Source organism: Rhineura floridana, chromosome 18 (genome assembly GCF_030035675.1).
Source record: "Rhineura floridana isolate rRhiFlo1 chromosome 18, rRhiFlo1.hap2, whole genome shotgun sequence".
NCBI classification, from domain to species: Eukaryota; Metazoa; Chordata; class Lepidosauria; order Squamata; family Rhineuridae; genus Rhineura; species Rhineura floridana.
In genome coordinates, this window is record NC_084497.1 from 11,305,720 (window position 1) to 11,321,010 (window position 15,291).

Consider the following 15,291-nt stretch of genomic DNA (forward strand, 5'->3'; position numbering starts at 1 on the left):
GCCTCCTGCTTGTAGTGGCGGCGGCGGCGCTGCCGGAGCGGGCTGGTGCCGGCGGTGCCGGGCGACTGCTCGCTCGCTCGCTCCTTCCTCGCTCGCCCCGTCTCCCGCCGCGGCCGCCCCGGGGGAACAAAGGGCCATGCTTGCCTCCCGCCGCCGCGCCTGCTGGACGCTCCTGCTGCCCTTCTGCAGCCTCTGCGGGATCTGCACCCCGAGCGCGCCCGGACAGTGAGTGGGGCCCCGGCGCCTCTCCACCCCTCCGCTCCTGGCCCCTCCTGCCTGCCCTTTCGGAGGCAGGGTGGACCTGAGCATGTACAGAGAGACCTCTTCCCGTCTCTCGCTGGGACTCATTTGATGATGGAGGGGCAGAACAAACCGGGGCATATGCAGTTCTGAGCATATGCAGTTCTGAGCATATGCAGAGAGCCCCCTTCTTCATCTCTGGGGACCTACTGGGTGATGGGAGGGGGGTGCGGAAGAACCAGAGGGAAGCCAGAGGGTTATGGCCCAGCACCTCTTCCTTAAATAAATAAAATGAAATGAGCAAGCCAGTTGGTCCAGGCGGAGGGGCCCTTTGGCCAGAATCTCCAACATACCTTCAAATGGGTGTGTGATTCGAGGGGGTCCTTGGCTGGTGATGGGGTGGGTGGGTGGGTGGGGGAGGGGGGCACAGGATCTCCTCTCTTTCACCCCGACATTCGTAGGGAGGCAATTAAATGTGTCTGGAGAAGGGTTCCCCCTCACCCGATCAAATTGCATCCCAACTTGACCCATGCAGCCCCCACACCTCTTTTCTGTATGGTGATTAATCTGGGATCAAGTTTCACAGAGTTCCTTGCCTTGATGGAGCCCCCACTTTGCCTGCAAGGGGCACAGAACGCATTGGGGACCCCATTTCCAGATCGCTGCCCTTGGATGTGAGGGCCAGTGGCAGTGGGAATTGTGTGTGTGTGTGCGCGCAGTTGCGCCTGGGTCCTGCTTATGGGCTTCCCATTGGGGCATCTGTGAGAACAGGATGCTGGAGTAGATGGGCCCCTAATGCAGCAAGGAAATTCTGATGTTCTTATGATTAGACAGATCCGTGAAGAAGGCTGTGGCTGCCCACCCCAACGGCTACGTCCACTGTCGGAGGCAGCTTGCTGGGAGTCGCAAGAGGGGAGAGTTGCTCTTGCGCTCAGGCCTGCTTGCCTGTCGGCTTCCCAGAACAGGTACATCTAGTTGGCCACAGTGAGAAGAGGATGCTGGACTAGATGGGCCCCTTTGGCCCAGTCCAGCTGCTGAAGGCTCTTTGGATGTCCTCCCGTGACTGTTGTGTTGTGCTGGTCAAAGAGTGTCCAAGGAGAGAATCACTCCATGCTGTGCTCTTAAGGGTGCAGGCCGGCTCACTTGGAAGCCAGTCCTGGCTCTTTCCCAGAGGTATGTGTTCAGTCCCAGACCCCAGAATGTTTTGGTAACTGGCTGTGCTGAAGTTAAGGAAAATGTACCAACTGCTAGCTGCAAAAATGGGCACTCTGGAAGGCGGACAAACAGCACATTTTTCTCTGTTGGAGGCATCTTTGGTAGACAGAAAAGCCCTCTGTTTTCCTCTTGGCAGGTTTTGGAGAGGTAAAGGCATGCACAACTCTTCCTGCTAGAACCTTCCCACCCTGCACACTTTCCCCAGAACTAACCCTTGGGCATGTGTGAAGAACCAGCCACCAGGTTTTGGTGGAAGGGCCATTGTGGCTCAGTGGCAGAGCACCTGTTTTGCATGCAGAAGGTTGCAGGTACAGATTTGGTATAATAAGGCAGCATCTTGTGTCCCTTCCATGATTTTGCTACAGGCAGCTCCCTTGAGTGTGGCGAGCGCAAACGACTTTAGTCAAGGCTTGTGTGTGTGAGTGCATAAACATCACCTCAAGATATTTCAGAGGGGTTCCATTTTAATGAGAGCACATGAGGTTTGACTTCTAAGGATTTTTGTTACAAAGAGATTTTTTCCCCCCACAAATTGCGAAAGTGGCTTCCTTGGTGGAAGTTGTCTGTCCCTTGCGGTGGTTCCAAGGCGGTGTTCAAAGGGCTGAGCTCAGCTTCCAGTTGAGTCTGTTGATTCCCAACTGAAATGCTGCCTTGTTGTGCATGGAAGATGTCACTTTCAGCTTTTCTCTGGATGACCAGAGAAGTAATCATAATCACCATGAACATTTAAACTGTATGATGAAGTTGCCAGATACTTTGGTGGAGATCAGGTGTAGTGATTTTTAGAACAATGTTATATATACCTGATTTGCTTACAGAAGGTCTCAGGATCAATCCCTGGCATCTCCAAGTAATGTCTCCTGCCTGAAACCATGGAGAGCTGCTGCCAGTCAGTGCAGACAATACTGAGCTATCTGTAATGATGGTCTGACTCTGTAAACTCAAAGAAAAGTCAAGTTGGAAGGGGCCTGTAAGGCCATCCAGTCCAACCCCCTGCTCAAGGCAGGAATCCAAGTTAAAGCATCTCTGACAGGTGGCTGTCCAGCTGCCTGAGATGCCTCCAGTGTTGGAGAGCCCGCCACCTCCCTAAGTCATTGATTCCATTGTCGTACCTCTCTAACAGGACATTTTTCCTGGTGATCAGCCAAATTCTGGCTTCCTGTCACTTGAGCCCATTGTTCTGTGTCCTGCTCCTGATGTTCTTTTGCAGATCAGACCTTTATTCGGTACCATGAGGACTGGAGTCTTATTTTATTCTTTGGTGAAAGGACTGTAGCATGCACCACCTTCAATCCCTGGCAACTTCCCGTGTGAAACCGGGCAGACCTTCTGCCAGTCACCATTAGGCAATATTGAGCTAGATGGCCCAATGGTGTGAACGCAGAAAGTTTATACAGCATTAAGATGTGTCTGCGTGTGTTTCGTGCATGGGACGTCCCCCCCCCCAATACTTGATGTGGCCACCTGCAGCTGTTTCCCTCCTGGAGGCTGAGATATTCTCTCTTTCTTTCTCTGTGCCCTAGTAGACCAGTCCAGAAAAGATGGCCAAGGCTTTGCAGAGGAGCGAGCGAAAATGTTTTCTGGTGGAGCTTTTAGCCTGCGTTGTGCTCCACTCTCCACAGCTGGGTCCTGAGCATGCCCTGCACAGTCTGCCTGACATGTGCGGCCGGGAGATCTAAACTTTTGCAGAGTGGTAGTGGGATCTCCATGGCAATGGACACTGCTGTGGGGGAAGAAACACAATGTCTGGAATTTGGAAAAGAGGGGGAGAAATGACAGAGCTGGGAGCTATAAAACAGCATGACCTTCCCCTCCTGGGGTGCCTGTAACTTCCAGCTAGAGAGACCCAACTGGTGAAGCCATAACCAAAGAACAGGTTGAAATACGTTTTTAAAGCGTGTGACATGAAGAGCCGTGTTTTGAGAGCGGGCTGGACTGCAGAGAGGAGGACTTGGAGAGTTGCGACAGAGGGCAGAAATAATTCTGTAAGAACTATTTTAACAACCTCCAGCAAGTGTATGACACACATCAGAGAGCGCAAAGCAGTTTACACACACGCACTGCCCCAGGGCCTCTCCAGATCGCTTTATTTTATTTTTGTGTGTGTATGGTGGGGTGTATTCAGCAACATGTCATTGACACAATAATAGTGCTTTAGTGATGGATTTATACTGGGAAGTCCACACATCATTCTGCTTTATTCTGTGAGGTTTCCCCAATGTCACTGCATTATTGTCATATGGAGGGACGCATATTGTGCAACCAAAGCACAACAACACACACCCACAGAACAATTTTGGAATGAAAGTGTACAGGATTTCAGCAGGAAGTTATGGGATATGCACTGATCAGAAACGGAGTAGTGTATCTGCCCTGAAACCTTTGCAGGCACTAATAGTATCAATATTATCGAGTTGGAAAAGGTTCAGAAGAGGGCAACCAGAATGATCAAGGGGATGGAGCGACTCCCTTACGAGGAAAGGTTGCAGCATTTGGGGCTTTTTAGTTGAGAGAAAAGGCGGGTCAGAGGAGGCATGATAGAAGTGTATAAAATTATGCATGGCATTGAGAAAGTGGATAGAGAAAAGTTCTTCTCCCTCTCTCATAACACTAGAACTCGTGGACATTCCAAGAAGCTGAATGTTGGAAGATTCAGGACAGACAAAAGGAAGTACTTCTTTACTCAGCGCATAGTTAAACTATGGAATTTGCTCCCACAAGATGCAGTAATGGCCACCAGCTTGGATGGCTTTAAAAGAAGATTAGACCAATTCATGGAGGACAGGGCTATCAATGGCTACTAGCCGTGATGGCTGTGCTGTGCCACCCTAGTCAGAGGCAGCATGCTTCTGAAAACCAGTTGCCGGAAGCCTCAGGAGGGGAGAGTGTTCTTGCACTCGGGTCCTGCTTGCGGGCTTCCCCCAGGCACCTGGTTGGCCACTGTGAGAACAGGATGCTGGACTAGATGGGCCACTGGCCTGATCCAGCAGGCTCTTCTTATGTTCTTATTGAGAGAGGGATTGCGTATAATGGCCCCGATGCCATCGTGAATGCACAATAAAAAGGAAGTCTGGAGGGGCCCTCCATCACTCAGGAGATGGTGCGGCAAAGAGACCAAATGTGTGTTGATGGTTCTGCACCAGGAGGGCACGAGGTCATATAACCTCATTCAAAATGGAAATGGGCTGCCTTCAAGTACTTTCTGACTTATGGCAACCCTATGAATAAGGTTTTCACGGTGAGCAGTATTCAGAGGGGTTTACCATTGCCTCCCAGTGAGCTTCATGGCTTCGTGGGGATTTGAACCCTGGTCTCCCAGGTCGTAGTCCAACACTCCAACCAGTATGCCACACTGGCTGTCTAACCTCATTCAACGCTTTGCCAAATTCAGCCATGGAATCCTTCTGGGCAACTTTGACAGCACCAGAGGAGCTGTAAGGTTGTTTCTGTGTGAAATTCCCTTTGCTCGGGCAAAAATGCCCACCCAAACCCCGAGTCTCTGGGACTAAGGTGGTCCTTGGACCTCAGTCGATCTTGGATTGTCTTTGTCCTTGAATGCAACATGAGAACATCAGAAGGCCGTGTTATCAGCGGAGTCAGACCGTTGCCCAGTCTAGTTTAGGACTGTCCACACTGACCGGCAGTGACTCTCCAGGGGGTCAGGCAGGGAGTCTCTCCAGGCCTTTCTGGAGATGCTGGGGGATTGAACCTCCTGCACGCACAACAGGTGCTCTTCCGCTGAGCTACAATGCCCCTTCCTCCTGCCCAGGCAAGGACACGGCTGAGGTTTCCACATTCTGGTCTCTGTTACGGTGTCCTTAGAGTTAAAAGCTACCAACCTCCTAATAGCTTTGTAGAAAACTTTCTTTGCAAATTCTCCAGAACGAAATCTTGTCAACACAGGTGTGTGTATGCATGTGTGTGTGTGTGTGTGGCAGATAAAAGGAATCTGTGTTGCCCATTTTGAGGGCAGCGCTCATCCACCCTCTGCCAAAACATCCATTGATTTCTGAGCCAGGGTGTACCCACACCTTCATTGCTGGTACTTGAGGGCATCAAGAGGGCCCTGCTGGATCAGGGCCAGGGGTTGCGTGAAGGAGGGCACTTACTCAGAGTCGGACCATTGGTCCATTGACTGTCAGCCATGGCTCCCCAGGGTTTCAGAGAGGGAGTCTCTCTCAGCTGTACCTGGAGGTCCAGGAACCTTCTGCATGCAAAGCAGCTGGGCTACAGGGTCTCCTCTCGAGGTGCCCGGCTGGGGGGAAGGACCCTTCTCTGAAACACGCCCTCTGCCACCCTTCTCACTTCCTCCTCTGTTTTCTCTTTTCCAGGGGCTACTTGATCGCCGTGCCTTCTGTTTTCCGGGCAGGTGTGGTGGAGTCCATCAGCGTGACCATCTTTAACCCAGTCAAGGAGACGGCGGTCCAGATCCAACTGATAGTCAAAGGAGAGATGGTGGCTCGAGGCCACGGAACAGTTCTGGGTAGGCCCCCGTTTACATACGTGGGAAGGGAAACGAGGTCATGGCCTGGAGGCACCAGCCTCCTCTGTTGCTGGGGGAAGGTGTTTGAGCTTGCAAAGGGCACGGAGTAGCAGCTTCCTCCAAATGGATACTCCAAAAACACTTGAACTCTGCACCCTGTGTGTGAACGATTCTTTACTCAAGGGCAATTCCACTGTCCAAGATTAAAAATAGAAAACGCTGCTATGTAGAAAAAAGCTGCCGTGCTAATGTGAGCACAGCATCCCAGTTGTGGACATTTTTAAAAATATGCCACCTGCTATTAGGGAAGGGGGAGAACATTCGCTTCAGTTTGCACTGAAAGGCGGACCTTTCTAATTCACACTTCCCAAAACAACACGCAAACCGCAACTTAGCCATCCTTCCAAATTTGCACGGCTCTGAATTTTGCAACGCAGTTCTCCAGCCACGTAATTTGGACAAAAATACATACACTGGGGTAAGGGGGGGGGAAATGAATATGTTCAGGGTAAAAAACATGCAAAAATGCATTATATTGGGACCCTTAGACCTTGTGGCAAAGGGCGGGTAAGAAACTGATTAAAATAAGATAAATTGTATTAGGGAAATGTGCTTTGCAAAAATGTGTGTATTAGGCACAACTGCTTGCAAACAGGACCGCTGCCAAAGGGTGGCCAGGATGGGCCCTGGCTAAGGGCCCTGCAGCCCATAGGGGCCCTGGAAGGGCCCCTCAGGGTGAGAGAGTAGCACTCCCCTTCTGCGATCCATGGCAGGGAGGGAGCTTCCAGGCCACCCACCTGTTTGCTCGCTCCACCTACCTCTCTCTCCTGTCTTCTGCTGCTGCGCGCGTAGGGTTGCCATCAACCAAGATGGTGGTGGAGGCTTCTTTAAGGGACTGATGCCCCTACCGCCATCTGTGTAGAAAAGTACCTAACAAATTTAATAAATAAAATGAAATAAATACAATTCCGAAGTGAATGAGGTGCCTTGTAAGTAATTCCTTTATCTCAGGAACTGGGGGGGAGGATCCGTGTCCCTCCAGACGTTTCTGGACTCCGTCCTGCTCCCATCAGCTCTGACCATTAGCCATGCTGGTTGCTGTGAGCTGGAGCCTAAGCCCTATCCATGCCTGGGGGCGATGGGGGTTGTACTCCAAGAAGATCTGGAGAGGCACAAACTCCCCATCCCTGATCGAAATGTTTATATTCCAGCATAAGTTTTCACCAACGCACAAGAACTGGAAAAGTTTATAATTCCATTTAATTCTTACTTGATAGTAGCTGTTTTTCCCCACGTTCCTGCAGTAGCTGCTTCTATGCAGCTGGTTTTGACCCTCCTTTTGTCATAGTGAGAGCCATTATGGTATAGTGGTTAAGGTGCTGGACTACAACCTGGGAGACCAGGGTTCAAATCCCCACGCAGCCATGAAGCGCACTGGGTGACCTTGGGCCAGTCACTGCCTCTCAGCCTCAGAGGAAGGCAATGGGAAACCCCCTGTGAGTACCGCTTACCATCAAAACCCTATTCATAGGGTCGCCATAAGTCGGGATCAACTTGAAGGCAGTCCATTTCATTTATTTATTTTTTTTGTCATAGCAAAGATGCTTTCCCTCTGTTGGCAAAATCTGGCTCACTTACAGCCGCCCAGTCTGAAGCTGCAGTGTGTTGCCGCTGAGAGTTGCCTTCGCGGGCAGAAGCTAGGCCTGTAGCTGGCATTGGGAAGCCCCATCATGGCTGCCAGTGGAGTGGGGTGTGTTGTACATTGGGTTTTGGCTGTAGACTGTGTGTGTCCAGTTGTGTGGGTGTGGGTGGGGTGACCCATATTCAAGGGGCCACCCTGAACTTCAGTCTTGGCTGAGTCTTGTTGACTTTCTCTCTAGTGCAGAACCAATGTTTGTGTGCGTGTGAAATGTCACAGCTAAGTCTGCTATACTTGCACATGGGGAAAATTCCTCCTGGAAGAGATTTTACTTTGGCGCTCTCTCTCTCTCTCTCTCTCTCCTGTTTTGTAGGTAAAGGAACAATTACGCTTAAGGTGAGTACAAACTGGTTTATGACTTGGGGAGGGGGAGAGAAACTCCCTCAGAGAAGGGCTAAATTGGGTCGCCTTTTACATTGGACGCATTTTGGGGATTGAGCAGAGGCAGAATTGCGCCTGGATAGGCCACCTGTGGTTAAGCATATTTAGGTCTGTTATATCCCCAGCCGATCCCTGCGCTGTGCAGGTGAGGGGTTCCTGCAGATACCATCTTATCAGGAGGTCTGTTCCGCACAACATAGGAAGTGGACCTTTAGTGTGGCGGCACCTACCCTGTGGAATTCCTTCCTTTTAAATATCAGACAGGCACCATCTCTTATCTTTTCAGCCGCTACTGAAGATAGTTTTTGGCTAAGTAGGGCCCAATTTGGGGGACACGACTACAGCATCCTGGTGCTATTTACATTATTCCTCCTGTCTGATTCATTTAAATATTAAAAACCGCACTCATTTGAAAAAATGATGACAAAGCAGTGAACAACGTAAAAACCTTACAATAATAAGCTCAGAAAAAACACCAGTAGTCTATCAATAAAAGAGCTGGTTGATTAAAAAGAAATCCCATCCCAAAGGCCTGTCTGAACAGTTCTGTTTTTCAAAGGAAACAGGCAGTGAGTCCCGCTGGGATGGAAGGCCGGGTTGCTGGTAAAGACCAGCTGGATGTCTGGGGTGTAGCTGGTGGGCGGCACCAAAAGTGCCACATCAAAAGATCACAGGGATAGAGGCAGGGCTGTGGAGTCGATACGCCAAACCTTTGACTCCGACTCCTCTATTTTTCTACTGTCCGACTCCGACTCCACCCAAAATTGCTTCCAACTCCACAGCCCTGGAAAGGGCTGTAAATGTCTTTTTACATTGGAAGCTCTCATAGGAGCATTTTTATCGCTGCCTGAATATGCGCTGATCTTGGCATCACAGCATTTGTCTTCATCTGGGTCCTGTGTCATACACTGACACACAAAATGTTTTCCATCCTGAGTTATGGTGAAATGCTCAAATACAGCTGGCTTCATGGGAAGCTTCTTTGACATTTTAAATTTATATTTTAAAAAGTTTGTCAATCAGAATTTATTTCGAAGCTAGAGTCGGAGTCGGTACATTTCTACCAACTCCGACTCCACCCAAAATTGCTTCTGACTCCACGACTCCGACTCCACAGCCCTGGATAGAGGCGGAGCTTAAGGAATCAGTCGGCCCTTGACCCTGGCCGGATAGCAACCCTTGCACTCCTGCTCTCTCCCCCCACTTGTGGGTGCTTCCCCTTGGATTGCAGGCATATGCACTTGCACAAGCGGGGTGTGTGTGCTGCCTCCATGGATTTCTGCTCTTCTGGGAATGATTTTTGTTTCCCATCCAAACTTGGGGCTGTTGTGGCCTGTCCCGAAGGAGGTTTGGCAAACAGGGACAGCAGCGTTCCTGAAGCATGACTGGATGCAAGACCACGCATTCTTTGGCATCATCTCTGAATATGAACACCTTTTAAACACACACACAAACACACCCCTCTCCTGTGGCTGCTGCCAAGAGGTCAGATGTCAGGCCTGTTCCTGACCATGGCTCCTCTGAGTCGGCCTCGCCCTGGCCTGGGCAGAGTGAAATGCAGCTGCTCTTCGCCATTGTTGCAGTTGCAGTGGCTTCTGATGCGCTCCTGGTGCTTGGCCTGAGCTGTTCTCTTTTCTGCAGCAAGGGCAGGGAGCCCATGTCCGTGTCCTGCAAAGGCCAAAGCTGCTCCTGGTTCTACTAGGATTGATCTCTCTCCTCTGTTGGAGGCAGCAAATGCCTCTGGATGATGCCAGTTGGTGGGACTTCCAAGTGGGTAGAGTCACTGCTGTAAATAAATAAATAATAAATAAACTTTAATTTGTTAGTCGCCTATCTGTCCAATTTTTGGACACTGTAGGCGACTTACAGCAGCAACAAGTACAATGTACAATACAATAAATACAACCATATTCATCAATTAAAACTAACATCAAAACATCAGTTAAAACATTACAAACTAATCTAGCTCAAAGTTCCTGTAGGCCTGCCTGAAGAGCCAGGTCTTTAACGCTCATCGAAAACTCATCAGGGAGGAGGCATGTTGAAGATTGTAGGGGAGAGAATTCCAGAGGGTGGGAGCCACTACTGAGAACGCCCTCTCTCTGGTCCGCACCAGCCGAGCTGTTTTGGCCAGTGGGACCGAGAGGAGATGCTGCGTGGCTGATCTTGTAAGGCAGCTCAATTGGTGATACTGGAGGCGGTCCTTTAGATAAACCGGGCCGAAACCGTATAGGGTTTTAAAGGTCAATACCAACACCTTGAATTGGGCCCGGTAAACCACTGGTAGCCAGTGAAGATCTATCAACACCGGAGTGATGTGTTCCCAGCGACGGCTATGCGTAATCAAGCGTGCCGCCGCATTCTGCACCAGCTGGAGTTTCCGGACCGTCTTCAAGGGTAACCCCACGTAGAGTGCATTACAATAGTCTAAGCGAGAGGAGACCAGGGCATGTATCACTCGCGGGAGAAGCTGTACAGGAAGGTAGGGTCGCAGCCTCTGTATCAGATGTAATTGATACCAAGCTGCCTGGCTCACTGCCGAAACTTGAGCTTCCATGGACAGCTGGGAGTCAAGAATGACCCCGAGGCTGTGGACCTGATCCTTCAGGGGCAATCTTACCCCGTTAAACACCAAGTCGATGTCTCCCAACCTTCTCTTATCACCCACGAGTAACACCTCGGTCTTATCCGGATTTAGCTTCAGCCTGTTCTCGCCCATCCATCCACTAATGGACTCCAGGCACTTGGACATGGTCTCCACAGCCACCTCTGGTGAGGACTTAAATGAGAGATAGAGCTGAGTGTCATCCGCATATTGGTGACACTGCAGCCCAAAACTCCTGATGATGGCTCCCAGTGGCTTCACATAGATGTTAAATAGCATGGGGGAGAGGATAGAACCCTGTGGCACTCCACAAGTGAGATGCCAAGGGTCTGAAACCTCATCCCCCAATGCTACCCGTTGGTACCTGCCTGAGAGATAGGAATGGAACCACCGTAGAACAGTGCCCCCCATCCCTAATCCCTCTAGGTGGCTTAACATGATACCGTGGTTGACGGTATCAAAAGCCGCTGAGAGATCCAGGAGGACGAGGAAGGTATATTCTCTCCTATCCAACGCCCTCCTCATATCATCTACCAGGGCGACCAAGGCTGTTTCAGTTCCATGTCCAGTCCTGAAGCCCGATTGGAATGGATCTAAATAATCCGCTTCATCCAAGTGTGTCTGTAGTTGTTTAGCCACCACTCGCTCTATCACCTTGCCTAAGAATGGTAAATTAGAAACTGGGCGAAAGTTCTTCAACTCTTGGGGATCCAAGGAGGGCTTTTTCAAGATGGGCCTTATCACTGCCTCCTTGAGGGCTGTGGTGCTGAGGTCCTGCCTGTGGGCCTCTCTGATGCTGGACGAGACATACGTCCTTATGGTTGCGTTTTGAAAGGCATTGGACAAATTCATGGAGGGTCATTTAATTTAAATACAAATATAATTTAAACACTGTGACAGGGAAACTCAGTCCTGGGGGCCAAATGCTGCCCTACATTTGGCCCTTGGGACTCTCCCCCCGACCCTTCCCTTGCCACATCGGTCCTTTTGGTTCCACGTCCCTCAGTGGCCTTGCTTCACACACACCCCTTGCGCGACTGGACGTGCCTTGAACTCTGAACATGCCTCTTGTTTCCCTGGATGCAGAACAGAGAGGGCTGTGTGTGAGTGAATGAAGAAACTGCCCTACTGTACAAAAGTAAAATTGACATTTCTGGCTCCACCCACTTTTGCCTCTGGCCCCGCCCACCATTGGCATGTGGCCCCCAGAAGATTGCCCAGAAGGGAATGCAGCCCTCGTGGTGGAAAAGGTTTCCTTATTCCTGTGGGATGTAGAATTTGCTAAATAAATGAATATAGATAGAGATATTTCTGCCCTTGTTTTTCTTTTGTTTTGAACTAGGTGCCCCGAGGGCTGTGGGGCCAAGGCCTCTTGAAGGTGTGGGGCAACCGCCACTGGGCAGGAGGGGGCTATGCCTTCCACAACTCCACCACAGTGACCATCGACAGCAAGGGGGCCTCCGTCTTCATCCAGACAGACAAGCCCGTCTATAAACCGAAGCAGAAAGGTGAGGCTTGCAGCTCACTTCTTTCGGGTTCAGCGTGGCCCAGATCCTTCAGGCCAGGCCCGCTCTGGGCTTCCTTAATGGTGCTTCTCTCTCTCTCTCTCTAAGTGCTGATCAACTTGTTCACCGTCAGCCCGGACCTCCGACCGATCAACGAGAAGGTGAGGGGGCTCCCTCTCCTTGCGGGGGGAGAGACCTTAATGACACAGGAGCGGAGGAACCCATGACCCCATCAGGCTCAGTGCTGTTGACACTGACTGCCAGCAGCGGCTCTCCAGGGCTCCAGGCAGGGAGTCTGCCAGCCTTGCCTGGGGGATTGGATTGGGACCTTCTCCATGCAAAGCAGGGGCTCCCCCTGACCTACCATGGCCCGTCCTCATAACTCATCTGCACAAAAACATGCTGTGTGTGCAAAGGGTCCTGGACTTACTCCATGGGATCCTTGGTTAAAGGGCATCTCAAGTCGCCCAGGATGAAGCTGCTTCAGGCCCCGAATTGCTGTTGCCAGGACGGGGCCATTGCTGGGGTAGGGGTGGGGAGAGTGACAGAGCCCCTGCCCTGCATGCAGAAGGTCCCAGGTTCAACCCCCAGTATCCTCTCCAGGGGTTGCATTCAACCAAGTCCTAAGAGTAGACCCATTGAAATTAATGAGCCTGGTTAGTCATGTCTGTTAACGTCACTGGATCTACTCTTGACAAGGACTAGCACTGAATGCCACCCTTGGAAAGGTGATGACAGTCAGTGCAGGCAATACTTGGGTAGCTGGACCAAGGGTGTAAGTGGCTTCATGGGTTCCTATTAAATTCAGCCCTTCATTGAGACTTGCAAGGAGCAGGACCTTACTTTCTTGGCCCAGCGACGGCTCCCAGGCTCAAACCCCAGCAGCATCTCCAGGTAGGGCTCTGAGAGGTGCTGCCAGTCAGTGCAGGCAGTCCTGAGCTAGATGGACCAATGGTCTGACTCTGCAGAAGTTCCTACTGAAATCAGACCAGGATCCTGAGGACTAGAATCTTCCTGTATTTGTAACAGAGTGGCCGTAGCTCAGTGGGAGAACACCTGCTTTTCATGCAGGAAGTTTGGGGTTCAGTCCCCCGCCTGGAACTCAGGGCAGCCGCTGCCAGCCAGGGTCGATAATGGACCAAGGGGGCTTCCTATTTAACTCAGCCCTTATTGAGAACTATGAGGACTAGAATCTTTATTTCTAATGGAAGGACCAGGGTAGGCAATGCTGAGCTGGACACACCAAGAAATAAATAAAAGCAGCTGTGGGTTGAGTTTTGTGAAATGGCACCAAGCACCTTTTCCTTGTTTTTCTTTTAGGTTGAAGCCTACGTGGTGGTAAGTATTGGCTGAGGCCTGCTTGAACTGCTCCACGCGTGCGCTTGGCAACAGCTGACCAAGGAAGAGGTCTTGGGGGTCGTGGTGCGTAGCTGCCGTGCGGCAGTTGCGAAAGAGGTGGATTCCATGCTCGGGGTCGTTCGGAAAGGGGCTGGAGATTAAAATGCCAGCATGTCAGGCTGCCTTTTATAGAAATCTGTAGCCTTCTGAAATATGCGGCAAGGGTCACTGATTTTTTTTAAAAAATGATCCTGTCATAGAACTTTAGTTTCTTTTAAGAAAGGCAGGGGATCCTATCCTATCCATGACCTACATTTTAAAGCATGTGGCTTCTGCCAACAAATCCTGGGAACTGCAGTTTGTTAAGGATGCTGGGAAATGTAGTTCTATGAGGGGTAAAGTACAATTCCCAGGATTCTTTGGGGAAAGCCACGACTGTTAAAAGTGCTGTAAATCTGCTTTAAATGTATGGTGCGGATGTGACCCTGCTATATATTTTGTAAAGTTGTCTCCTAGTTGGCTACGCATTTGGATATCTCTTAAGATGTCATAAGCAAATTCTGCATGAGGGTACCTGAAATGCAAGAACAGATTTTATCTGTGTTTGGATAAAGTTGGATGCTGTTTTGAACCAATATGGTGGACTGAACGTGAATTTGTTGGGTGTACTTTAAGTTGGACTCCTGTGTGGAGCAGGGAGTTGGGCTGGATGGCCTTAAGGGCCCCTTCCAACACTACTGTTCTGTGAAACTTTCAAAACAACTGATTTCAACCACTGATTTCAAAATTGCACTGAGTTTTTTTGGTTTCTTAGAATTCCTGAGCAACACTTGGAGTGTGTGTATATGTATATGTATACTTTCTCAATCATAGAATCATAGAATAGTAGAGTTGGAAGGGGCCTATAAGGCCATCAAGTCCAACCCCCTACTCAATGCAGGAATCCAAATCAAAGCATTCCCGACAATGGCTGTCCAGCTGCCTCTTGAATGCCTCCAGTGTTGGAGAGCCCACTACCTCTCTAGGTAATTGGTTCCATTGTCGTATGGCTCTAACAGTTAGGAAGTTTTTCCTGATGTCCAGTTGAAATCTGGCTTCCTGCAACTTGAGTCCATTATTCCGTGTCCTGCACTCTGGGCTCTGGTGCCCTTCAGATGATGATGGACTACAGGTCCTGTCATCCTTGACCACTAGCCAGGCCAGCTGGAGTGAATGGGACCTAGAGTCCAACCAGTGATGTTGCTTGGATCTTAAAGGACTCTGCATAGCCCCATGACACACATTTGCATCAGACTGGCACATGCTAATCTAGATGCATAGGTGCTTTGGGCAGCGGCGTCACTAGCGGGAGTGCGGGGGGGTGCACACTCGAGGCCAGCCACCCCGTCCATGCCCCTGGAAGGGCGCGCACCAGAGGGGCACCCAGCCGGAGAAGGCCTGGGAATGCTGGTGCACCTCCCTCGCCCCACCGACGCTGCTCCCGGTCTCGCCCGTCTGCCCGCCCGCCTCCGAGGAGGAGTTGGAGCAGCCTTGCCGGGCAATGGCACGGGGCGGGGCGGCTCTGGGTGTCACCCCCCTCGTGGTGACACCCGGATGCGGGCCGCACCCTCCGCACCCCAGTAGTGATGTCCCTGGCTTTGGGGCAGATTAAGTGGGAGGGGGCTTTGGCCTTACTTAGCCCCCTGTGTGCCCGACTGCCCTGTAAGTGACGCTTTAAACAATTGTTTTGGCCTGATGGGAAGTGGTAGGCTCTCCAACACTGGAGAGGCAGCTGGAGAGCCACCTCTGGATTCCTGCTTTGAGCAGGGGGTTGGACTGGATGGCC

At 50.8% G+C, this 15,291-nt stretch overlaps 1 protein-coding gene across 7 annotated transcripts in view; it reads left to right on the forward strand.

Moving 5' to 3' along the window:
- The first annotated feature begins 44 nt into the window (after positions 1–44).
- Positions 45–15,291, forward strand: part of CPAMD8 (C3 and PZP like alpha-2-macroglobulin domain containing 8) — a 77,251-nt gene continuing 62,004 nt past the window's right edge. For all 7 annotated transcript variants that reach the window (XR_009759496.1, XM_061601159.1, XM_061601161.1 and 4 more), the window contains exons 1-6: positions 45–225; positions 5,787–5,938; positions 7,951–7,973; positions 11,966–12,131; positions 12,237–12,289; positions 13,449–13,466. Coding sequence is in view for 6 of the 7 variants with exons in the window: in XM_061601159.1 (XP_061457143.1) it covers positions 137–225; positions 5,787–5,938; positions 7,951–7,973; positions 11,966–12,131; positions 12,237–12,289; positions 13,449–13,466 (501 nt within the window). In the remaining variant the exon portion in view is untranslated. The remainder of the gene's footprint in view (positions 226–5,786; positions 5,939–7,950; positions 7,974–11,965; positions 12,132–12,236; positions 12,290–13,448; positions 13,467–15,291) is intronic.